The 26,223-nt window shown below is 37.4% G+C and overlaps 1 protein-coding gene across 1 annotated transcript in view; it reads right to left on the bottom strand.

Annotated features, from left to right (window-relative positions):
* DCDC2 (doublecortin domain containing 2) overlaps positions 1-26,223 on the bottom strand; it is a 69,355-nt gene that overhangs the window by 26,600 nt on the left and 16,532 nt on the right. Inside the window, exons 3-7 of the mRNA XM_026079808.1 lie at positions 19,960-20,036; positions 19,725-19,856; positions 15,650-15,796; positions 14,478-14,532; positions 11,384-11,573 (exon numbers count right to left, since the gene is read on the bottom strand). Coding sequence (XP_025935593.1) covers positions 11,384-11,573; positions 14,478-14,532; positions 15,650-15,796; positions 19,725-19,856; positions 19,960-20,036 — 601 coding nt within the window. The remainder of the gene's footprint in view (positions 1-11,383; positions 11,574-14,477; positions 14,533-15,649; positions 15,797-19,724; positions 19,857-19,959; positions 20,037-26,223) is intronic.

The raw sequence follows: 26,223 nt of genomic DNA, 5'->3' as shown, positions 1-26,223 counted from the left end.
AGCCAGTTCTCAATCCACCTCACTGTCCACTCATCTAACCCACACTTCCTGAGCTTGTCTATGAGGATGCTATGGGAGACAGTGTCAAAAGCCTTGCTGAAGTCTAGGTAGACAACATCCACTGCTCTCCCCTCATCTACCCAGCCAGTCATTCCATCATAGAAGGCTATCAGATTGGTTAGGCATGATTTCCCCTTGGTGAAGCCATGCTGACTACTCCATTACTTTAATACAAAGTACCCAGCAATAGCACAGAAAATTACTTTTGCTTTAAAAAGTCATAATCCATAAATCAGCCACAAAAGTACAGGCAAAAACTTTTTAAAGAGCATTGGGACATATATTTAACAGATATGTTCAAAAGAATAACTTCTTTTTAGGAAAAAAAGTTCTATTTCACATTCATGTAATGACTGGGAGCTATAATTCAGTCCAAAAGAAAGCTATAGAGCTATGAATTATGACTTGAATAAAGCGCAAAGGCCAGAGAAAACTTTTAAAGCTATTAAGGTACATTACAGAGGCCTGTTATACAGCTGATGCAGCCTCCAGACAAGTCTATTCTTCAAAACTGCAGCACATGTCACCACCTGTTGCAAAGCTACACATGGCTCAGCACAAAAGGAGGAGAAAAATGGTCAAAGGACAGTATGGCATGTCCTCTTTGCTCCCAAGTTGATTAAAGAAAGAAAAAGCTTTGGATTACCAGATGGAGAGGGAAACTAGCAAAATCTTTGTCTTCCCATTCACCACCTCTGACCCTTCCTCCCTGCACAGAGACTCCACAAGAGCCTTGGCAACCCGAGCATTTCCACAGCTGCTGTCATACCCCTTTAGCCACACAAGAAGCTTAAGAGAGGTGGTGGGAAGAACTTTGGAGCGCTAAATTGCCTCCTGTTACACACGTCTCTCTACATAGGTGCTTCACTTACTGCACAATGTATCCAGGCCCATGTAACTGCTCAGAGAGCAAGGCTAGGGCAGAAATGGGAGTTGAGTCCAGATCTCCAGCATCCTGCTGAATCAGTGAAAGAGACAGAAAAGATGACCAGGCAAAAGAGTAAGAAAAGGGATAGAAAGAGAGCAGAACTAGCCAGGTAAACCGGATGAAGAGCCATGTTGACCAAGAGGGAAGAAAAAGCAATCAGAGAAAAGAGAGGAGTGGAAAGAAYACAGGGAAGAACAGTGAAAGGTGGGGGGAGCAGGGGAGCAAAGCAAGGGAGGCAGGGAGTGCCCTGGAGAGACAGAGTGATAACCAGTGAGAGAGCTGCTATGGTAAGCTCACCATGGCTGTCTCGGGTGCCACAGGAAAAGTTAAAACAAAYCAAAACAAAGTTTCACAGATATGCAAAATGTTCTTCCATAATAACATCAGCAACAGGAGAAAACTGCAGGTATAAAATGCCACTCTCACAAATGCAGGGTCACCTGACAATTTTGCTGCACTCAGAAAATATTGATAGGGCCATTATGAAGTAAATGGCCTATACTAGCTCGGTTGCATTCCTTACTGTAATTACAGAAGTATGTTGCAAGTACTGTTAAATACTAATGCGCGTTATATAATGTTTTTCTTCTCTCCACAAAAAGTAGGATCCTGGCTCTAGACTAATCTGATCCTCTCCATTAAGTTTGATTCAGCTCCAGAATCTTCAAATGTTAGACAGGAACTATTTAAATGCCAATGTTGTTAATTATGCGCCCTTTCAAAAATATTTCCTTCAGAAGAAAAAAAAAAATAAATGCAAAAAGCCTCCTCCTGCATTAATGGAACATTCACATCACCCTGTTAAAATGACAGGATATTCATGTATTTCTGCAGCCATTTCATCTGAGCTATGTGTACGTTTTATATATTTTAAACTGTGCACTTTGTGATAGACAAAAGCATCCTTAACAACATTGTTACTCAGTAAATGATGGAAATGATAAAACACTAAGGTACGATTGGCCCATGTTTACACACATCACCTCAGAGATCAGAGGCTTTTATATGGCGTGGCTTATATATTATTTTAAAAATCTGTTATACCCATATCACTGACATTAATAGATTCTTTCATTTAATATAGTAATGCAGATACACTCATATGATTACATATTTGCTAAATAATTTATGTGATATTGAATATGTCTCTGTGAAAGATATGCCAGCCACTAGTAATTCATACAGTTAGGAATGATACACTTTCTTGAGGTTTTCACATTAGCTTTTAGTTCTATTCTTGGAACAGAGACTATAAATTGTGCTGTATGAAATATGAACTKCTTTATCCACACTGTTAAGTGATGATATAGAGAAGACCATGTGTGTGAAAACTACCATTAAATATTAAATAAGAGCACTGAATGAACTTCTATGTTTTCCAGATGATTTGTGGGATGATTTATATATTTCAGGTTTAGAATAATAGCTTCATCTTCAGAGGGTAAATATGTTTAAAGCCTTGAGCTTCCAACCCATATGTACATGCTTAACTTTAAGCAAACAACCAAGACTACCAAAGACAGGGTAAACAAGTACCCAACTGATGGACTGAGTCTCTTTATGAACACACTCTTACACTTAAGCAAGCAGATGCCAGTGTCTCAGTAAAACAAATGGAACTTAAACTGCATGCTTAAAAAGGTAAGCATGCATTTAAGTGCTACTTGGTGGAAAAATAAATAAATACACGCTTAGCATTTTCTGAAGTTTGGGCATTTTGATAGTAGTTCATCTTGGCTTTAGACCCCATGTTGTAATCTGCAAAATCCCACACCTCTTCTTGCAAGAATCTTCCATATAGAACGCCTTTCACTATTAAGATCTTACACTTTAGAAGGATATATGTATTAAGATGTAAATAAATATATTCACATTTGTGCTCAAAGAGACTAACCAAAATGTATGAAACTTATACTCATTTACATATTTAGACAGCAGCATATTTAGATGCTAGCAATAATCATCATGGAGACTAACACTACCTAAATAATTGACTTGAAGCAAGTCAAGAACGTAGGAAAGAGAGTATCTTTTACTTCACATTCCTATTCTGCCTTAAAGAACCTACTGATTTACCAGTATTCTTCATTAATAAATGCATGGTACATTTAATGATGGCTGTCCTAAATTACTGCTAGAATTCCCTAAATAATTTCCTATGATTTACCCTTTATAAGAACATCTATCAACTACTGTAAGAATACCACAGCATGAAAAGTGTGAAAAGGCATTAAGAAAATCTTTCTGTGGGAAACCAGACTGCCACTGCACTCGTATGGAAGAGGAAAGCTATTATATGGCAGGTACTAAAAGCCTCATTTCAGAGAGCTAGAGGAATAGAGGGGAAAGGAAGAAATGACTTCATTCATTCCTGTCTGTGCCATGTGCAAACTGTCACACTTTTCTTGCAAAAATAAAAATGAATGCTCCAACCATCATGTGCTTTTAGCCAGTTTTAAGTCTCCACTGAAGTCTATTTAAAAGAAAGGTCTGATTTTCTAAGAAACACAACATATAAATAGCACTGTAGAAACTGTTGCCCCAGATCAGATCTGTGGTTCATTTACTCAAGTATCCTGCCTCTGATAATGCCAGCACAGGATGCTTTAGGGGAAAAAATGAAAGCAGTAAACAAACGGAAACCCAGAAACCAAACAGAAGCCAGAAGACGATTAATCTATGCTTTGACCTGAAATAGTCCTTCTAATCAGCCACTGGTTTATAATTTGACATGTGAATTTTTACATCATGTACAAAATTTGTTAGTAATATCTATCATAATGCTGGATATGACTCTTATCCAACACAGCATTTTTAAATAAAAAGACTTCTTTTCTGGTGAAATAAAAAATCCCAGGTTCTTCAGTCTCCTTTCACAAGTATTTATTTAGATCCACAACTATTTTTTTCTTTCCATGAGGTCTTCCTAAATCTGCAATGGCCCTTTCTGAGATGGGATGATCAATAGTTCAAAGAAACACTGATAAACTCAAACCATTGATTTCTATAGCATATGATATTAACTATTCTTTATCTTTACATATCACAACATCTTACTAACTTTTTAATGATCTCTGCTGTAGAGTCAGAAGATAATGTCACAAAACTCGATTCATTCTTTTCTAAACCATTAACATAGCACCCTGTAAAGTATTTAAGTTTACCATTTTCCTACAATTCTACATTGCTTCACCGTTCCCAATATTGAACCTGATAACATATCATCTAGACAGTCATTTAGCTTGCTGCATAGACACTTGAGTTTTCCAGAAAGGACTAATTTACAATAGTTTTACAGTAAGTCTTGCAACCCCACTGAGCACTCGTTTATTTAGTACTTCACTTACTTGTCTTTGCTATACTGATACACTCAAACAATTCTAGCAGATGAGAAAAACAAAATGTTTATATCCTCAGAAATAGGTGAAGAACTTCTAACTTCTAAGGAAATAAACCTATTACCCACTCATGCTTAGTGCAACCTACAATAAGAAAAGAATCTGAAAGGCTCCAAAAGCAAGTATACACAATAGATTTTAATTTCTTTCTTCAAAAAAAGATAGATAAAAATATATGCATACACTATTAACAGCTTTAGTTTCATAGTACTTAGAAACAATAAAGGTATGAAAGGGTCACAGCATCCCACAGTAAAAACTAGAAAGCTCCTGAAGTTCTACTGAGTCAGTCATCAGCAAGAAGACATGCCTCTGCCTGATGCACTGCCTTGAGGGTATGGCCTAAAGAAGCTGAGCAGATGGCAGTGACTGTCTACAGGACGTCCCCTTGGGATAAGAAGAGACAAGCAGAGAAGGAGTTGGGAACTTCCCCTACAGATCTTTCTCCTCTACTGGGAGCTATCCAAGGGGTTAATCAGGAAAAAGTTTGTAAAAGTCTGGCGTGGCTGAGAAAGCTTCCCCTGCAGCAGGACTACGGCCACTGCAGGACACTGGTAGAAGAAGTGGGCTGAACTTCCAGATTTGCTTGAAGACCAGCCCACTCTGCAAACTAACACACAGTTTTTGTTGCCTAACACACAGAAAGTTGAAAATAGCACCAGATGTGCAACCTGGTGAATGTGGTGCCCAAAATGATGTACCAGAACACATACATTTCAAAGAAGACTACAAATGATGACCCTTATATTTTTGCTCTTATTTTGAGGAGGTGGTAAGCACATTCAGCTGTCCTTGGGAACAACGGATGGGCAGACAGGTTAAAGTCAAGCAGCCTATTGAGCCATGAACAACAGGCTGTATGATAGAGACACGTGAGACCACCTGGGTATGAAAATATTTTCAGTGTTTGAGTATTTCTGACATTCTTTTCTTTCCTGCCTTCCCTCATTGAAGTGCTAAAGATCAYCTTGTTGTGTCAGAAGAAGCAGGCAGAGAAGTCAACCACAACTTGGCCTGCTTGAAAGAGATACACTAGTGTATTTCCTTAGTTAGCAAGGAAACACATAGTGAGACTACTCCATTGTGAGCTTCTGGTAGAGAAAGGACTGCACAGGTCAAAAACTAAGCCACGCAACTCTCATATGATGTGCCATAAAAACCAGCAATGCCAGGGCTGGTTGGATGGCAGAATGTTTCAGATTTTGCTTACTTAGATGCACCTGCGGGTTTCCTAGATCCATCACTGCCAGAGTTATAGTCAATGGGCTCATAGTGCATTTGGTTGATGAAACTATCTAGGGAAAGTTTTTGAAGGGGACTACTCCACCACTCGTCTCTGTTCTAAAATGTACACTAGATCAACTCACTAAGAACCTCTACTTACAAGATGACTTGGTGGATATATTCAATCAAGCTCTGGTGCTGTATTTAAGTCAATTGACAGTCCCACAGGTGAAAAATATTCAGCTACTGAGAAATAATGTACAGCAGCAAAACAGGCTATCAAGTCACAAAACAACATGCCTTTGGCAGTAAGTTTAACATTATCACAAATCATGTGGCTGTTCAGTGGCTTCAAATAATATATGACAGAAATATGATGTAATGCTGATCTCTGCAACCCTATACTTTTACGGTCCAACATAAAGCTGAGAGAACACCAGAACACTGGCTTTCTGTCAAGGGAAATCTTTGACATGGATGGTGGGCTAGGGAGGGAAAAGGGCAGGACGATATTAGAGTTGCAGTTACTCCACACTAACAGCTCACAGCTCCTAAAGCCCAGGTGTCCTGTGCTTCAGGTTACTCCACCTTGAGGTGTCATGAGTAAAATAAATCAAGACATAACAACTGTGTTAACAACTGTGATGACACTTTAGAGTCAGTATAGTGCACTTTCTTTAAACTACTTCTCTACAAGCTACCTATGTTCTGACTAAAGTGGAACTCCCACACAGTGCCAGAACTAACTGAAAAAACCTTTGCTGGGGACAGGGCTTTCACCACTTGGTGACTKAAAGATGTGACAGATTCAGAAGACAATGCACATTGTTTATGGTAATTTTCTACTTAAAATATTTAGTATTCACAGTTTTTTATAGTGTTTTATAGGTAACTGCCTGTTTTAAGTTTTGATATTAATATGATACACAGAGAGGTTAAAGCAACACAAGGGAGACTCCATTTCCAATCTTCCATTAGTTTGCTCTGTGACTTTACCCACCAATTTGAACATGAAATGATTCAGATTTCACTGATGAAAAACAGGACTAAAGCCTTCATATGAATAGTATGATGCTCAGTTAAGTCAGGGCTGCAAAGATTTAATGGCTGACTACGAGACCGTTAAATGAGAGATGCTATGAGACTTTAAAATGCTGGAATTCACAATCTCTGATACTGCAGAGGTATGTTATTGACCTTTATTAGATCAGTGACACAGAAGTATATAACATTTCAGAAGCTAACCCTCAAACTTGCATTTTAACTATGTATCCAGAGGTCTTCCAGAAACAGAGCAGTCTTCTCACAAAAACACACAATATAAGTGTCTATGAAATTTTTATAGCAACAATGACTCAGGCCCTTTTCTGTAGCACAGGATTTGTTGAGGTCATTTTAAGGGCAACAAAGGTTATATCTAGTTATGCATGCTTCCTTCGCCCCCACACCTTGTCAATTAGATTATCACCATCTATATCCCATCTAGAGGAACACAAATGTATGTTCTGCTTGACCCAAGGTATTTTGTATTGTCTCTTCTGGGAGCTCTGATTTTTCAAGAGTTCCCATCCTTCCCCACAATTTGCCTGCAAGTGCCAGAGTCTCACAGGCAGACAAATACAGGCAAAAAAGTGCAAGCAGGTTAAGACTCCTTCATATCACATATGCAGAGACTTTTATTTCCTAGTGCCTTTGACACTCCAGAGAGAAGCCCACTATTCATTTACATGGGAAAGAACAGTGAAAAGGAACACACGATGATAGACTTTGGTTACGAAACATGGCATTATATTAACTCCTCTTTTACATTTCTAGGACTCAATAGAGGAAAAAAAATCTGTCTGCATGCAAAAAAAAAAAAAAAGAAAAKAAAAGAAAAGAAAAGTTGTTATCTAAGTAACACATGATCTCCTTCTCAGTATTATTATATTATTATTGTTCAATAATAATGCCAGTTGTAAAACTCTCATCACACTAACAATTTTAAAAATCATTTTAGAAAAGAAATGCTGTCTCCAGAGATTCTCAAGGATGAGGGTAAATTTAAACAATTGTAGTTATAAATCTAGATATTTCCTATATCTCTGAAAGGTATTATTGTATCCTAGGGAAATGTACACTGAGCACATTAAAGCACTCAATTTCAAAGTAATCAGTGTTAGGTACCACTGACAATCTTAYAGGTACATTTCAATGCTCAATATTGATATGAAACAGATTAAAGTTTTTCTGGCACATTAATTATTTTACTATGAAATATTTTTCTGTATTTTTGTGCCACAGTCATAACACTAGCACATAAAAAAAATTCCTGTATGCTATCATCTCTGGATGGTATATTTTCAATTAGTTTAAGTAGCTTTTTTAGATTATGCTACTACACAGGTAAGTAACCTGATTCAGCATGCTTTAAAACAAAAAAACTGCACATCATGTAGAGTCTTCAGGTTTGGCGGGATTAATAGGGTGGGTATGAAAAACATACTATTTGACATTAGTCTCTTGCCTATATCCTGCAGCAGAAGCAGCAATAGCTATTACCATTCTTCCTTGATACCGCTGAGCCTCATCTTCGACACTGCAACTCAAACACCACCTGCTTCCAGAGGGACTTTTCTGCTTCTGTTTAAATGATGAAACACACCACTTGCCTCAGATGATTTGCCAACAGGATCAACTCTTGTCGAAAGGGAGAGATCTCTACCAGCCTGTTACTATTCAGACACTTCAGGGAATAAACTTGGTAAAGAGGCTGAATTAGTGTCTCTCACAGAGAGACACATCTGTTTCAAAACCTGGTTCAGATACATTTATTGATTGGCTACTAGGATGAAAACTATTGCAGTAAGCACTGTTGTAGCTCTTTCACAGACAAACATAGCGGATTTTGAGAGGCCTATGGCCCTCTCCCTTACACTTATTTAGTCAAAATGACTAAAGGGAAAGAAAAGGGACAATTGCGATCTGTCTCCAGTGCTCCATGCACCCTTCAAATGATTTCCACACAATAAACCACTTATTTAGAAAAATGCTACAGCAAAAGCATTCCACTAAGAGCTAACAGTCTCAGAACAACTGCACGCAGTTTCTCAAATAAAATGATGAATACAGGATATTAGCTAACATTACTGAGGGCTTTTAAAGCAAAATGCAGCAAATGTGACATCCTAATTTTGCTCTTGATAACAGAAAAAAAATCATGTCATACTTACTGCAAAGTGCCAGAAAATAAATGGGAGCCAGAAAGGGGAAAAAAGTAAAACGTCAAGAAATTTAGTTTGAATCATGTGGCAAAGAAATACGTTTAAGCTGACCTGGAAAATAAATCAGAGAGAGAGAAATGAAATAATAAGAATGAACCTCTTGTTAAAATATAAGCAGTACTGAAAATCACTTTGAACTAGTAGCCTAGATGAGAATGAGCCTGATGAGAATCTTAAGGCAGCTGCTTCCTGGGATATCTTCCTCCAGATCTGGCTGGACAAATATTAGGGAATTTAATTAGGGAAAAATAATTCTGTAGGTGTTGACAAGTCTGCAATTCTCACTGTGACTAGCCTAAAGACTTACAGGAGCATGAGATGCTATGCTTCTTGTGGTTGGCAAAACAGCATACTCCTCAAACTTCCCATTTCCACTTCAACTAGCAAGTCTTCATACAAGGAGGTTAAATAGAAGAGCAAAGAATGAATAGAGAGCTTCACCCAGCGTAAGCTTTAGCTCAAATAAGAGAACTGGCTGCCTCAAACAGCTTCTCCAACCTATGCGAGATTCACAGGGCAGGGAAAAGCTGAAGTGGAAACAACAGTCACTTCTTCAATAAGCTCGGTGGATTCCCAACCATTTCTGTCAGCAGGTGGAGCAGCAATAGCACCAAATATGGAGAGATAAGTATCTCCCCTATATTTGTCTGCCATCTGCTAAAGCAAGATTTGTCTCTCAGTTGCTGCCTGCTGAAAGGAGAGGGAAAGCTATATCTGCTTCCAGTATCTTTCCCTCCACTGGGAAACAAAAGAAAGCAATCAGAAAATTCTGATAATGCAAGGTCAACAAAGCCAAAGAACAGATTTCTCCTACCCTGGCAATAGGGGTCCATTTGGTTTCAGTAAACATCTGTAGAAACTTTACTTACAAAAATCCTCAGGCCAGAAAAAAAACAGACTGTCTGAAATTAACATGTTGGCATTATACCTACCAGAAAAAGTTATATATATTGGCTGTCCTTAATGTAAGAGATCTGAGATCTGTCTAGATCAGACGTGGATTCTGAGCTCTATTTAAGGAACCTTGCACCAGCATTTCCCAATATCACCTATTTGCATCTATTTGAAAAAATGGAAATGTATCAGTGATTGAAGGTATCCAGGGTAGATAACTGCCTAAATATAAGCCTTTCCCTGTGTTCCTTGTGTCTTATATAATGATTCTGAGCCCTTAAAAATTATAAGCCAAGCATACAAGGCCTTCTCTTAGAAGTCAGCTCTGGTATTCTCTCTCTCATATGTTCCTAGCATGCACCACTAAATCTATAAAAGATAGGGATACACGATGATAATTTCAAGAAGAAGTACTAAATCACTGTTCAGAGATTTAATGAGTTATAAAGGAGATCAATGTTTCCTGTCACTTTCATTATAACATAATTGTCATTCTTCGGTAAGAAAAAACACTACACTCAAAAAAAGTTGGCTAAAATTATGTCCACTTATCAACAACAGGACAGAATGCTATTTGAATCAAGACTAAAACAAACAGAAAATTCAACAAGCTTCCTCTGAAAAAGATACCATATTATGAAAGATTCTATATTATACTTCGCTGGCCTTTTAAAACTCAAACTTACAAACCTGCTCCTGACTCGGAAAGCACAATTGACAACTCATCATTCTAGACAAATGCAGATGTACAAAAACATGCTGTTGGGTGCAGTATTCTGAAGATTTAAGCCATAATTTGTTATTACACACTTAATAATTAACACTTAAATAGCTGCGTGAAGAAATGTCAAATGCTATGAAAAGCATAATTTATTTCTACTGACAGATATTAATTGGCCTGTGTTAATGACTTTTTGAACTATTACTAATGAGAAAAAATAGCCATCCCAGCACAACAGCAACATCTGTAGTTAGGGGACAGTCTTCTAGCCATTAAAAGGGGTGGGGGGAGGGAATCACACTACAGGATAAGAAAAGCAATTTCTCAAAGAAAACATTTATGACTAAATTCCTAAACTGTTGGCCTAGCAGGAGAGAAATTCAGAAAGTGCCTCCAGCAGCTCTGCTGTATGATCAGCCTCTGTAGCGACTGGCTAATTGGAGTTCTGTGTTCATTTTATTCTTGCAGTGTTTAATCATTTTGTTATACAGAACAAGTCAGCTAACCAGGGACCCTCAGGGAGAGTGAGGTATCCTTTGAACAGAGCAGTTCCTTTTCTCCACTTTTTTGGAGTACAGAACAGTGGGAAAATGGTCAAAATATATTTTCTACTGATTAAGCTTATATCAAAAGCATGAAGATAGCACTGTATTAGTTTACTTAACTTCTAAGCAGTACTAAGTATCATACACAGCCTCTCCTGTTGTATGTAAATGGAGCGAAGAACACGATGGCTGTGCATAGGTACATTTGCTAAACAAAAACTACTATTATTAAGTCAGCCAAAGTAAATGGACAATTCAAGAACTGTACTAGTATATTATTCCAGCGTTTCACTGGTTTAACTGAAATTCAGAAGTCACTATGCTATAATAAAGTTTATCTCAGTACTTACCATTATCTTGAAGGACTACTGTGGAAGCTGTTACTCTTTTTGTCTGTTTTACTTTTGTAGGCTTGTTAGAAAAGTGGGTCTCCTCTTGGTTCTGGCTTCTTTTGCCCTTCCCTTTTGGAGGGCGAGGTGAGGAATTGTTTTCTCCTGGGTCACTGGATCCAGTGGTAGATTTAGATTGTCGATCATTTCCCTGAAAAGAATTGTTCACAATTATCACTGATGGATATGACCAATTTTCTTTTTAAATGTCAATATTATTTCAATTTTTTTAATATTGAAGGATTGGTAYCAGGTATAAAAAAAAAAAGAATTTACAATCAGTACACTTAAAGGTTATCTAAAACAACCCAGAAAACTGCAACTGTCTCATCAACTTGTTGAGGAAAATAATTTAATCAGTCAGATCATATAACAACTCCCAGGAGAAAATAAGGCATTTATTATAAGGAAAAAGGGTTTCCTTTGACAAAAAGAAACACTAGGGGAATCTATACATGCATATGTATGACATACAGCTCTATCTCATCTATGCATATGTGTAGAAAGTCACCAGATATGAATAACATATATGACTTGTGAAAGATTCACTGCCTGAGCAACTGAGACAAGGGTATTAATCTGTTAAGTGGCAAAAGTGGCTGGGAAAGGATGACAGTCAGCTGTGGCAGGAACACTGGCTGCCAAGTGGACACTTCGAAAGGGGCCAGCCAACATGTCACTTCTGAATCACCTCCAAGGAAATCAGCCAGCTTCTCGGCTTCCGCTGTTGTGTATCTGGAAACAGAACGAGAAGCCTGGTCCCTATTTTCTTCCAGGGGCTTACAGTGGCAAATTAATAAGACCAATAGATCCAAAAGTAATTTACAAAAGGAAAACTATCAGGCAATTTTATGAAACACCCATGGGAGTCCATGCCATAAAAGCATTCATTGACTGTATTTACACTTGAGGGCATTTCATTCATTATCCATTTATTGATTCYACAAAATAATAAAATATTATCTAAGTAGGACAAGATTTAATAATTAATATTTTACCAACTTTTTTCCATTGCAAGATAAAGTCAAACTACCTCACTTTTATCTATGGGATTAGAGAACACACACAGAGAGTTACATCAGCACGAATCAGAGTTACAGAGTTTGAATCAGCTCAGTTGATTCAAGGTAACTTGCTTCACCACAACAACTTTGTTGTATGTATAATCCTGGCCGTATGATTAATTGTACTAGCTAGAGTTTTTGTTATTTATACACATTTTTTCCTCCATCTAAATCTGTTCACAAGCAACATCATAAAAGCTAAACTGTATATAATAGCCCTTTAGGATGCTGCTTATACACTGCTAGGCTGGGGAAAGAGACTACCAGCCAAACACCCTTGACGTTGCCCCTCATTAGTGACTGTCAACCTACTCTTGCCAGGCTAACAGCCTGCATAGTTTCTTCCTAAGCCAGTTCTGTCAAACTGCTCCATAAAACAGCAAAACACTTCAGGCAGATGGGGCAGCAAGCTTTTAACTGGGATCATCCATATCGGAAACTGCTCACCTGATCACAGACTTAGCTAAATCATGGAAGACAAATACTTTCTACTTCATTGTTTCACTTAGTGTAACTGTATGAACAACTCATGCCTTTTTAAAATTTGCACACCAGAAAGGCCTTTGTTGTCCATTGCCATTGTAGAATTATTTTTAACCTCATTGCTAAAGTTCAAAGGTAACGTCTGTATAAAATTAGAAGTGTTCAGAAAAATCAGGCCCAAACAAAATCTTGCATCTCTTCAAAAAAACTTGCATCTATCATACATTAATAAAATATTAAATGATTTTTCTAATTTTAGTGTAATCAGTAGAAATCAGTTATGTTTAAAATAATTTACTGAAATACTATCTTTAATTGATCATTTCTGTATAAAGAAAAAAAGAGGACATGGCCATATTTCAGCTTCTTCTGATTCCTAAAGATTCAAATCACAGATAGTTACTTCCAAGAAATAGCAGTGAAAAATGTAGATACTAAATTGAAGGAAAGACAATTTCATGATCTATACCAGCTCAGTCTAAGTGTTGCACTAGAAATTTGAGAGCAACAGTACATATTCCTGCCTCCTTAAATTTTGAAACTTCCTTGTTATCAGTGTGTCAAATATTTGGGCAATTGTCTTTTGTTACAATCCCCCGGGATAAACCTGAATATCAAATATTTTTCTGTGTGTTAACTTCTTGTCTCTTCTTCTCATAGAGAAGACAGATAATAATGAGTTATTTTTAAGAATGCTAGAATTGCAAAGCTTACATTATAAAAGCAAACAAACATCACTTGAAATTATTCTTTACTGAGGTTTTATCTTCTACTGCATTTCAACAGAATGGAAAAGAGACTTGAATATTTTATTGTCTATTTTGTTTAGGGGCTACAGAGTTTTGCATACTGTGGATGGACAGGATCAATTACCACAATTATAATGAGCCTGTGAGTCTGACTCTCCACTGTCTTGTTACTCATACAAGAAACTGCACTTGTACAAAACTGGTGCAAAAAGATACTTCTGATTTGGAACTGTTTTAAACCCACAGTGGACTCATTCTGTACACATATAAATAGCTATACAGGATAGAAAGCAATGGAGACTCAAGTTCTGTATTTTAACCATTAGAAAAGGACAAGGCATGGGACAGGAAACTGTTTTGGGACCTTATTCAGACTTAAAGTATTCAGACACACCATTTCCTGCAATAGGTTCTATGTTTTTCCTTTAGGTGCATAATTTGAATAAATAAACAAACAAATGCACAATGATCATTGAAAAGCAATATGGGAAATCTCCTCCTCAAGGCAGGAGTTGATCTTTCCTATGGAAGCTCTCATAAAAATAAAGCAGCATTTATTGCAATAATATTTTCCTGGAATTCTTTGTCTAATTGACATTGCAAATAGTTGCAGATCCATCAAGCAATAATAAGCATACCACCAGGCGGCTGTGTATTTTCTCTCCTCAGATTTAATTAAAACCCAAAGGACAGAGACTTTCCATCTGCTGGAATTAAGAGAAGCTAGAAACAAATGTTATTAAGGCATTTGATACTTACACTCCCTTTAGATTTTCGAGATCCCACAATAGGAGGAAGTGAGGAAGCTTTGGAACTGTAGAAATAAGTCATATCTTAGAATTTGTATACTGTCACTATTATAGATACTATGCATCTTGAAGGTAATATTGTCAGCTATGGCAATGGAGTTATTCTATTCATTACAGTTTTACTAAAAAACACTTGTTTCTGTTCACCACACTATTTAAATGCATAATCACCGAGTAATTCAAACAAATGCATTAAATTTCCCCATAATGCGTGTTTTATATAATGAAGAACCTCAGAGCAGTACTCAGTGAATTACTACGTGAAAGACCCTTACAACTATTATAATGAAAATACTTCCACCCACCAAATTTCAGTGCATCTGTCTGTTTACTTTAACTGATCAACATATCTTAGGCAATGCTTTTCACCATCTTTAAACTCATTTGTTGCGAATATTTTCTAAAATACTTTAAGTTATTCACATTGTCTATATTTGTTTGCCAAAAAAAAATTATAAATTACACCTCAGTTTAGTGCAGAATCTGAGACAAAATTCCCTAAATTACACCACAGTTTATGTGTAGAATGTGGGACAAAGTTCCCTCTCTTTCCATTTACTTCAATGAAATGACTTCCAATTTAGGTTCCGTTTTTTCCAAAGATACTAAAAGCCCAAGTTTCTCCTGACAGAGACCTTATTTAGGATTCTATTATGCAATAATGCTGGCCTAAAAAAAAAAAAAAAAAAAGACCCAAATAAAAAACATTCTTAAAGGGGTACATATTTCATAAAACATTACAAAGCAACAGCAGATTCAGATTGGTAGAGCTACACCTAATCTCATTCAGCTACATACATTTATATCCACRGAAAAACAAATTAAGCCAAGACAAAACAATCCTTCTTCTGGTATTAATTTTGTAATACATAACAAATGGCACATTTATGGGGTGAAATAATCTTCTCAGTTTCCATTTTCTCTTTTGTTACAGATTTGTATCCCAACTTTCTCAAAAGTTGTTGATAAAGTTATGCATTCATACTAACCCATCCATCTCTCTCTCCCTCCCTTATGAATGTTCTTGGAGTGATGATTTTGTACTTTACTGGTGGTACTTCGTAAACATGTTGATGTACACACAAGCATGTGAAAAGTGTATCACGCATACGCAGAACTTACCCCTGTGGCCTTCTTATTGTAGATTTGCTAAACAGGACATCACCATACGGCAACTTCTTAAATTTGTCTCTGCCCACTGCAACATAAAACTGCCCATTCTCCAGATCTGACCCATTCTGAACAAGTTTTCCATCTAAAGTGTAGAGTCTGGAAAACACGAAAATACTTAATATAATAAACCTTACCTCTCAGTTAATTTTACTAGAGCACTGAAAGCTCCGTTAATCTAAACTCACTACATCATTTTGAATGTCTGAGTTTGAAACCCAATAAAGTACTGTGGCTGTCATACAGTGACCACTCACTGTACAGGCAAGGGAAGACATAGCAAAAAAATTATCTAAATCACATTTACATAAAACTAATAAAAGATGAAGCAAGTTGACACATAATATACTCTCCTCATTTCTAAGCTAAGTATGAAGAATAAATTACTTTCTGTATTTAGAAGATCTTTAACACCCTTCCCCTGACACTTCGGAAGGGATCTACTCTATGGGTTCTTGGCCTCTCTCTTACCAAGTTCCTACTCCCATGGATGTTCTGGGCACTCTTCAGTAACCTGGGAAGAACAAGGGCATTCACAGCCCCATGACTGAGAACCAAGGATCAGATCATCTAACACTGACACAAAGTTGATATTATTGTGCTTATATTACTATATAGTACAGACCAAAGGGTTTGAGCACAGCTGTACCTGGTGGAGTAAGGCTGAAAGTAGCAGAAAATGCATTAGAATATTAAAGCAAGAAGCTGGGCATCTTAAACATCTACAGTACCAATAATTAATATGTCTGTTACACTGGGCAGATTTTTACCACAACCATTTCTGTTCATACTCTGTATACATTTACTGAGAAGGAAGGAATGCATTAGGGATTTGGAGATTTCTATTTCTATGCTATCCCAATCACTTCACTGTCAAGTTTGTGATTTTATTTAAGGACAGTCATAACAACGAGGAAGAAGGAATCATAAACAGGCTCTTTCCTATGAGACACATTCCAAAATGCAACAGTAGTCATATTTAATTTAAAAAAAATAAAGTTAACATTAACACTTTTGCATTTAAGTACAGGAACGTTGAATAGCCATCTTAAATGTATTTCTCTAAGCCATCTAGAGGAGCTACTATGTGTTATTCATAAATTTCAACAAAACTCAAGGAGATATAAAATGATACTTAAGTCTATGCAATGACCCTTCTATGAAGAATGTCAGTAGCCCGGCTTGAGAACACCCCTGAATTACAAAGAGCAGAATTCTTCAGCCTCACAGAGAAAAAGCTGCCTCTTAAGTTCACACACACCCTGGTGTCTGAATAAATACAGAAAAATAGAGGTGCAGCTTATAGAATCCATCACAGAATAACCAGTGGCTGAGGTTGGCAGGGAGCTCGGGAAATCCCCCCTCAGCCTTCTCTTCTCCAGGCTGAACAGTCCCAGCTCTCTCAGTTCCCCCTCTATAAGAGATGCTCCAAGCCCCTAAACATCTTCGTGGCCCTTTACTGGACTCACTCCAGTAAGTCCATCTCTTTCTTGTACTCCGTATATGAAAATACCTTGTTTTTCTATGTGCACCCTCCCATACAGAAATACCTTGGTTTTCTAAGTGCAAAGACTGAAAGTTCACAAAGGTGAAATTTAAGCCTTTTGAAATCTTGGTCATATTGCTGCTCCCTTATGTAGAAGTATGCAAGCTCTGATGCACCCCTCTGTGCTACTCATATTTACTTTTTAGTGCAAAAATTTCACAGGCATGCCAGCAATTCAAAGGGCAATTTGTTTCCCTACCACACAGACGCCATCAGTTAGTCAAACAATGATGATAAAACAAGCAATCTAAAATAGACAAAAAGCCCATTTCTGAATCAATCTGTGTTTTGCTAGATTACATTACAACTCTGTTCCCCAAAGCAAATCAGAAAACTGCAGTTTAAGAACTATATTATATATTTCCATGGGATATACATACATGCATGCATTTTGGGTTTTTGTAACTGATCTTTCACTTTGCTTGTGTTTTAAAGCACAAAAATTGTTTGCTTAATGTAACACCTGAAAACCTTATGGACAAATATCTAGCAGTCTCTGGTTATACTTTTCTCCCTGAAAATAATAACCATCATAACTGAATCAAACATAATCCGTCACTGAAGATGAAAGTTAGTTTAAAAACACATTTAACAATGCAACTTCAAACAAATATATTTATTATTACTGACTTAACAAGCATCAGACAGGCTTGTGACTCTTACTACTGAAGCCTTCTACCCACCCATCTGGCCACAACCATTCAAAGACCACCTGTGTCCTCCTACATTCCCCTGGCTAGTATCATGCAGCAGAGATGTCCCTTTTGAAGCTGAATAAAACTTGGCAGCTTTGTATGACATCTAATGACATGGAAAAGGAAAAAAAAATGCTGTATATATACTGCAAGTTCTTGTAATTCTATTCATCCTTGTTTAATGAGAAATCATATCTTCCCAGCATCAGTGGGCATACAGGACCTCCCCTAATGCTTACACAGTTTCAGTAAACCCCAGTAATTAATGTGTAACTTATTAAAGAACAGTGAACACTCTACTAGCATATTTAATATGTATTCCTAGTTTTTTAAGGGAAAGAAAATGAAAACTGGGTTAATAGGAAACCAGAAATGGAAAACATTAAATAATTCAAAATGTCATGTACGTTATCTTATTTTTAAAAGGAAGAAAAATAAATACTGAAGGGAACTTCTCAAAAGCAATCCTAACTATGTACAGAATGATGTTTTCATCTACATSATTCAGTTTCATCAAAGAGCGATATCAAGTAATGAGAATAAAACATGAAACGTTTTTGAATTCCTAAGCAACCCAGGAACAGAAAGAACTGATATGTTGTAAACAGCTGTTAATCTAATCACTTCAGAGMTACACTAGCTGAGAATCAGATCCAGAAAGCAGCAACATGTATTTAGGTTTACTTTATTGCAAGTACAAGTGCTAAGTAACCTGATAATATGAGCAAAGAGATGCAGGGCTGAGAGGAAAAAATTAGATGAAAGCTGGTAGGCAACAGACAACATTACCTTAATCTTTTATGGACTGTATCACTCTGGGAAAGCAGTAAGAAGAACTGAGAAAGATTATTTTATTTTCATTGATTTGGGAAAGATTTTGCAAGCTTAGCCTCAGACATTGCGTAAGCTGCAAAGAATGATTTTCCAGCGAAAGGCTCTTTTCCATCGTAAGAATGGATTTCTGTCATGTGCTCTAAATGGGGAAACACTGGAATGTCAGTAATTTGCCAGTACACACCTCGGCAGCCTGCTTAGGTTGCAATGTTTCCCATGGAGACTGGATATCACTGTGCTCTAAAACTTGTAACAGCTACCAGATCTTCTCTTAGAGCATTTATTTTACATTTTAAGGCTTTAAGTGATGGAAAACTATCTATCCATGAGGTCATCTTCTATCCCTGGGATACCACAAGAACTCAGACCAGCTGAGACACTGGAACTGGCAAATMCCCAACTGTAGCTTTGGCCCTGGCTCTGGTAAGAGACTGAGCCAGTTGAATATAGAGCACATTCTCATCAGAGCACAGGTCTTCCAAAACCAAAGGATCTAAAACATTTTCTCTGGAATTGTTTGCCCCAGTGAATATAAAGAACTGTCAAATTAAAAGGTAACATGGACTGCATCTATTATTGAGATATTTTCTGTATAAAAACTTTCGAACATTTTGTCTGACTTCAGTGTTCATTTATTTTATTCTGACATGTAAATAAATTATTAATACTATATATATTGTACTATTATATACCTGCTAACTAAATATTTAATCAAGAAATAACAGTAAAAACAAAATGAGGGTCTGGGTGTTTTAATAACAGTTAAGATGAAACACGAAGATGACTTGAAGTCAACATTTTTTTGTATTTCCATTTTTTGTTTTTTTGATTTAATTTTTTTATACTGAAATTTCCCATGAAGCAGGAAGGATTCCTTATATCTACTTTTCAAAATTTAAGAACATACCTATACATATCAAATGCACCTTGCAAACATTCAACTTCCTGATACCTGTGCACAGCTCCACTTCTGAGGGTAACTTTTTCTGTAACCATTTCAAGAATATGATCCCACTGATTCAGTGCTTTCCTGGGAATGAAGAGGCGCACTACAGGGCTGACAAGGTCTCCATTAGCAATCAGGCTGAAATAAACCAAAGTTATATAATTTGGAGGGGCATTTTAAGCAAAACTCATCTGAAGATAAGAAAACAACAGGCAGTTCACTAACTGAAAATTCTACTCACAAAATAGTACAGGGCTCCTGAAGCGGTTTTCGAAACCGTGCCGACACATTGATTCTACTGCGAGTAACTGGCTTCACCTGCAAGGACAAAGAGAATTAGAAATTATTCAGTCTTCACTTTGGGATGGAGTTTGCCTTGATCACCAGCAAAGAGGGCAGAGAATCTGCAGAAATTATAACCACCACAGCATGGTGCAACACACAGTGCAGTATAGCACACTGAATGCATGACACAACACACAGTTTCCACTGAGGGGTCAGAATTACATGGGCATCTTTGGTAGCTTCACAGCCCTTGTTCCTAGACACGCAAGACACCACCACCATTCTTGCTTTCTTAGTTCTCACCTCTTATGGCCATGGCTCAGTTAAGCTCACATCTTCTCTTTTTAACAATAAATGCTATCTCTAGGTCCCTTTGCTGTTATGTAATAAATATTTTTACTCTGGTACAGCTCTTTTCATCCAAATCCATCAGCAGTTTTAAAAGGATGGTGAATACTACCCTCATTTTAGAGGAATGACTCACAAGTGAGGTGAACTGCAAATTTTTAGATATCAGAATAAAACACAGGCTACCTAATTTCCAGCAGTATCCCCTGTACCCTTTTGAACGGATGCTGTGACCAGATCGATCGGGTTGCTCAACATTAATGCTATTATATTAATATTGAACAGAAAGTTACGCAATACTGTCTAGCTAGGTTTCCCTATTGCATTTATAAACACACTATCAAATTTTAAAGAAGGAATAAAAACAAACTCCAAAACTGTTAGGAATATTTCTTAATTCACCATAATYAGCAAATCAAAATAAGGTGTCAATCCCAAAAAAACATCCAGAAGTCACAGCACACGCATTAACAAATTGGCAACATTTCTACCAAAGGCTATAAAAGCTCAAAGGACTAAACACTGGCATGCACAGATAGACACATGCTTTAAATAGATGTACAAAGTTTATTTAAACTGGTAACATTCCCAATCACTGTGTAAAGCAATCTAATGATGCGATGTCTTGCAGTTTTATCACACTTTGTGCTAATTTAATCAGTATCTCCCATTTCAATTTAGAAAAAAGGCTCTGGGCTCCAGCGCTTTAAATCTTCACATGGGTTTTCATACAAATTAATTTAGTACTCACAGAACTGCTTTCTGGATCTTTCTCTCGTATAGACTTAGACTATAGAGAAAACAAAGAGGTCCTGGACCTACTAGAAACTCCAAACTCTAAGGCTAAAAGTAGTTATTAAAATAATCAAATCTGACTTCCCACATAACACAAAGAACCTCATACAGCAACTTCTACGTCAAGCACAAATTCTGAAGACAAAATACATCTTTTAGGGATAAAAACAACAAACAAAACAAAAACAAAACTGGCATTCCTTCAGGTATAAACATTTCAAGTGAAGGACAGCAACCAGGTAAGCCTCTTGAACAAAGAGGGGGCATGGTGCTCTGAAGCCCAGAGATGTTTTGGCCAGACCTTTCTATAGGAGGAGAAACAGAAAGATATTACTGCAGCGTTGTGCCAGCAGTGCTTGTGGACCAGACTAAGAAAGAGACTGTGGACTGGGCAGCCTAGGTCCATAGGGCCTATCTCATAGATAAATGTTTGTCTTGGCTTTATATGATGAGATAATCTTTACTGGACTGTCTGTCCACAAAACTATGCCTCATTACCTGACGTAATCTCCGTTCACAGCCCTTCCATGAACTCCAGTGTGCTCAGAATCAGGTGGGAGATTCACACCTACTACTACAAGCTGGGAAAGAGAGTAAGAGATTGCTATCATACAGCTCATAAATAGGGAAGGCAAAGAAATTTTTGGAGGCTGCCAAATAATGTAGGAGAACAGCCATTCTTGCGGAAGCATTCAAAGCACATTTTTCAGGACATAAGCATAACTGGTCATTTATGTCGCTAAAATTTAGGGTGAAAATTTACTGGGTCTCTAGGGAGAAAAAGAAAACACACCTTAAATTGGAACATCTGAAAACATCTCATTTTGCTGCTGTCAGTCATTAAGGGTTATTTGCCAACATAAGCAACCTAACAGAAAGCTTCAGAATCTGGAAGAAAGAGGGTAACTTTCTGAAAAGTATATTACTGATGGCTGAGGCACACTGATTTACTTCCATAGCATCTGGTCCTAATATTTAGACTCCAAACATGGGCTGCATCCAAAGTGGGAACAGTGTAACTTAGGCTGTCCTTATACCTCTCTGCATAGCTGCTAGGTTGCCAGGCTAATTCCCTATAAAGTACTCAATATATCTCATTTACAAGGCTAAAAGACTAATTGATCCTGTGCTTGTAGAAACTCCAGACCTGATAATAAGATCACTACAGACTTCTTTCACAAGCATTAGCCATAGGTATTAGAGAGCAGAAGGAAAATTATTAAAATGCTGGAATAGATTTTCCTTGTTAAATCCAAAATACTATATTTAAAGACTTCAAAAGAGCAACTGGAAGAAATGGACTGTTAGCCCTTTTAATAACATGCTTATATAGTGCTTTCATCAGTAAACCTCAAAGCACTTGACTCTGACTTCAGCAGAATTATCCCTATTCTAATGCCAGGGAAGCCAACACTACAACTTGACATAATCACACAGAAGCCTAAGAGAAGAACCAGGACTGCATCGCCCAAATCCCACTTGACTGTTCCACCACACTGTCTCTTGGGCACGGACAGTATCACTCTAAATGTGCTTTTCTGCTTGCTTTCAGCAAGACCTGTATTTTCCCCCCTGCCATACAACATACCCATTAAAAATTCTTCTGCCTACTGACAGGTCTCTAATGATTCCTCAACCTTCCACAGCAAGGCCGACATATGACGTAACAACGTAAGAGTGCCCAGAACCAATAGCAAAGGAAACCCATAGTGAGGACACTTAACATCTCTTTAAGAACAGCAGAGGTAATCTTTCAAAGACCCTGACCACTTTTGGCTTTTCTAGTGCTTTCTTAGCTATCTACTTCATTTCCTCAACATAAACCAGAACTCTCTGTGGCATCACTATCTCTCAGGTACAACACTGTGAGTGAATTTCAAAATCCTGCCAGTATGGGTACAACCCTGTCAAGATACACAAGGCTTTACAAAGCTATTCAGCTCCTGGCCAGCTGAGGACAACCAAGTAGCTAAAACCATGTGAATCACATTTAAAGACACGTTATTATTGTTTCACAACTAATTGTTATGTTTATGATAGCAATGTCTAAGAGCTAAATTAGACGGGGTTGCAGTGACCAAGGCACTATAAAGCCTTAACTGTTTCAAAAATATACAGCTAAATACTTTTAATTCGTAATACTWTTTAGATGATGAGATACAAGCTGAGCACAGGGCATGCTAAAATTTGCTGACAAAGCACAAAGTGTTTAAGAAGAGGTCACTTAGACAGCAGAAAGTGGAAAATATGTGGGTAAATCTACTGCAAGTATTTTGGGGTTTGATGCTCACCCACAATACTGTTTCCCTCATTAGAAAACCCTTATATCACTTTTAGAAAAGTTGATGTTTTATCCATCCCTGAGGCTCACTTCTGCGGTTGATATCTATGCCCAAGCTCTCATGAACTCTAAACAGGCCATCAAACCAAGTTCTTTGATCCAGTGTGCATCACTTATGTTTCAATGACCACACTTCATTGGAGCTAGTTAGAAAATGTTCACTAAACATAAAGAAGTACTTTAGGATAGTCCCAAGTGCGTCCAATTACTTARTTGTTCCCGCAAGCTGATGAAACCATTAATTTTGATGCAGGCACCTCAGAAGGCCACCATGTTATTGTATGCAGCCCAATCACTGGCCTCATGAGAAAACAAGTAACCTGACAGACATTAAGGGCTCGTTTGTTATTTGAAGGTTCATATTTCTGCCAATAATAGATACAGTGGCATCAGCTTGCAAGCCTGTCTTTTGGGTTACTCTCTCAAAGAGACATTAATATTTCTAGCAGCCTTCTCTGGCCTACCTGGCAAACAAGACGGCCCTGTTCTCAAACAGGCATACTGCAGGGGATGGCAAGATGGAACCAACATGGGCAGAGACTTCATATTTTTCTTTTCTATCTTAACATGGCCTAAATAAGAATAAAATAAAATACAAACCTGTATTGTTTTGCTAAGCCTACTGAAATCAAATCAAACTTGCCTCCTATACTTAAAGGTAAAAAATACATCAGTACAATATTACATTTGCTAATGCAACGCCACAAAAATCTGCTCGCAGAAATGCCAAGATGACTATGACAATATTAACTTGCTTAAAACACCACACAGGTATCTAACACTGTGCACAGAGAAGGCCTCAGTTCCTGGGAGCTTGGAACAGAACAGCCCAGACTAAATTAGACGGACACTGGGAGATGCTGGTACAGAACTCGCAGCTTTTTGTCATTCCCTATTGGAAAAGCAGGGGTAAACGTGCTCCATCTTTCCTCTGAGCTCCCACATGCTCCTAGGCAGATGTTTAGGCTACCGTTGTTTGTCTGGAAGAGGAGGGATCGCTAATTTCTTTGGGACTGCTGGCCTTTTGAAGGCATGTTTTACATCTGATCTGCTTCAGAGAACAAAAGAAAGACAAACTCATTATATTCATCCAGGACACAGGRACACTGATTCTGCACATGAAAGAAAGGAAAGTAGAATATAAATACATAAATTACAACAACAACAAAAAAGTGGAGAAGCTGAACATATGTTTTGGCTGCAGCATCATGTATCAAGTTCTCCAAGCACAACAGCACAAACCTCAACACAAATTACCTTAGACTACCATAAAGCCACCTTTTTAAAAAAGTAGTGTGGGTATTTCTATATAATTAAAAAAAAAGAAAAGAAAAGGAAAAAAAAGCACCCTATACACCATTCCTACCATTAACCCCAACTGTCCTGTTCATTTCTTTTTTTCTGGCACAGTCTTTAAGTTTAAAACAACTTTTGCCTGACCAATGTTAAAGTATTTATGGGTATGAAAAGAATTTATTTTCCAAAGAAAGCAGCATAATTTAAATGCACAGAAGTATGCATTAATAAAAGACCAACTGCTCAACTACTATAAATCAATATAGTTCTTTTGAAGTATGGAATTATGCCAAACTACACAAGTGGAAGACCTAATCCAGGATTTAATTAAAGAATACACGACTGTGCTCATATATTGTTTGTAGGAGGTACCACAACCGCTCAATGTCTGGAATAGTCTGACCCCTGTGGCACTACAGAGTTACATATTAACAAAGATGCGGTCTTGGGTGAAAGTCTGTGCTTACATTAGGAATCAGCATCACTAGACCCTAAATCCTTTATTTTCTTTTAATTTCACCAGCCAGACTCTCAGCTGATGTAAATCAACACTTTCCCATTTACGTCAGCAATCATAAGCAGATTTACATTAATCAGTGGTCTGGCCCCATTATGATTTTATCTTTAAATTTTGTAAGTTTTCGGTATGTTTCAAAAGACCCATTTAATGGCAGCTTCCATATCCTACTGACAAATGTTGCCAGAACTTCGTAATTTGTGATGAGATACTCATCTGAGGTATTACATGACAACATATAGCAGTAATGTAATACATTCAGAAAAGGAAGGAAAGATCACTGTACCAGTTGAAATTCACAGGGATCTTCAAGCAAGCTGGAGGCAATTAATCAAATTGGAATTTGCAAGGCAAGAGGAGCCAAAAGCAGTTGGGAAATACACCATGGGATCAATGACACTTGTAACCACCATGATTTTCACCTTCCTAGTCTACACAGAAATTGGTGTTTCCCACAGTGTCCCTTACACAAAGAGCACTCTGGTTCTTTCTTGATTCAGAAGAGAGTTACCACCTGCGAAATAACCCGTGAAAGCACTTTGCAGGTCTGGGAAAAACAAAATAGCTAAAATCAACAAAAGCTAAACTCAACACAGGGTATGTTCTGGGAGCTGAGATCACAGTCTGCGTTGTTCAAGACCTCTGTAAACACTTGAATTTCAGGACACTTTTTGCCGTCTCTCTCTTAGAGCCAAGCTTTCGGTTTTGGTTCTAATTCACTGTAGTTGAATTTGTGTTGCTGAATGTTAGCTGCAGTTGAGCACCCTCCATCCCAACAGCCATGTGAAAATAGACAGCCAACAGGCAGATCATCATCTAACTGAAGCATGATAAACAAAACTCTCAGTTGCTGTATAACAACATTCTGCACAACATTTTCTCTTATGCTCTAAAATACACTAAATATTCACAAAATTAAGCAA

This window comes from Apteryx rowi, unplaced genomic scaffold (assembly GCF_003343035.1).
Source record: "Apteryx rowi isolate R43461 unplaced genomic scaffold, aptRow1 scaffold_50, whole genome shotgun sequence".
In the NCBI taxonomy this organism is placed as follows: Eukaryota; Metazoa; Chordata; class Aves; order Apterygiformes; family Apterygidae; genus Apteryx; species Apteryx rowi.
This window is presented reverse-complemented; position numbering and strand designations above follow the sequence as displayed.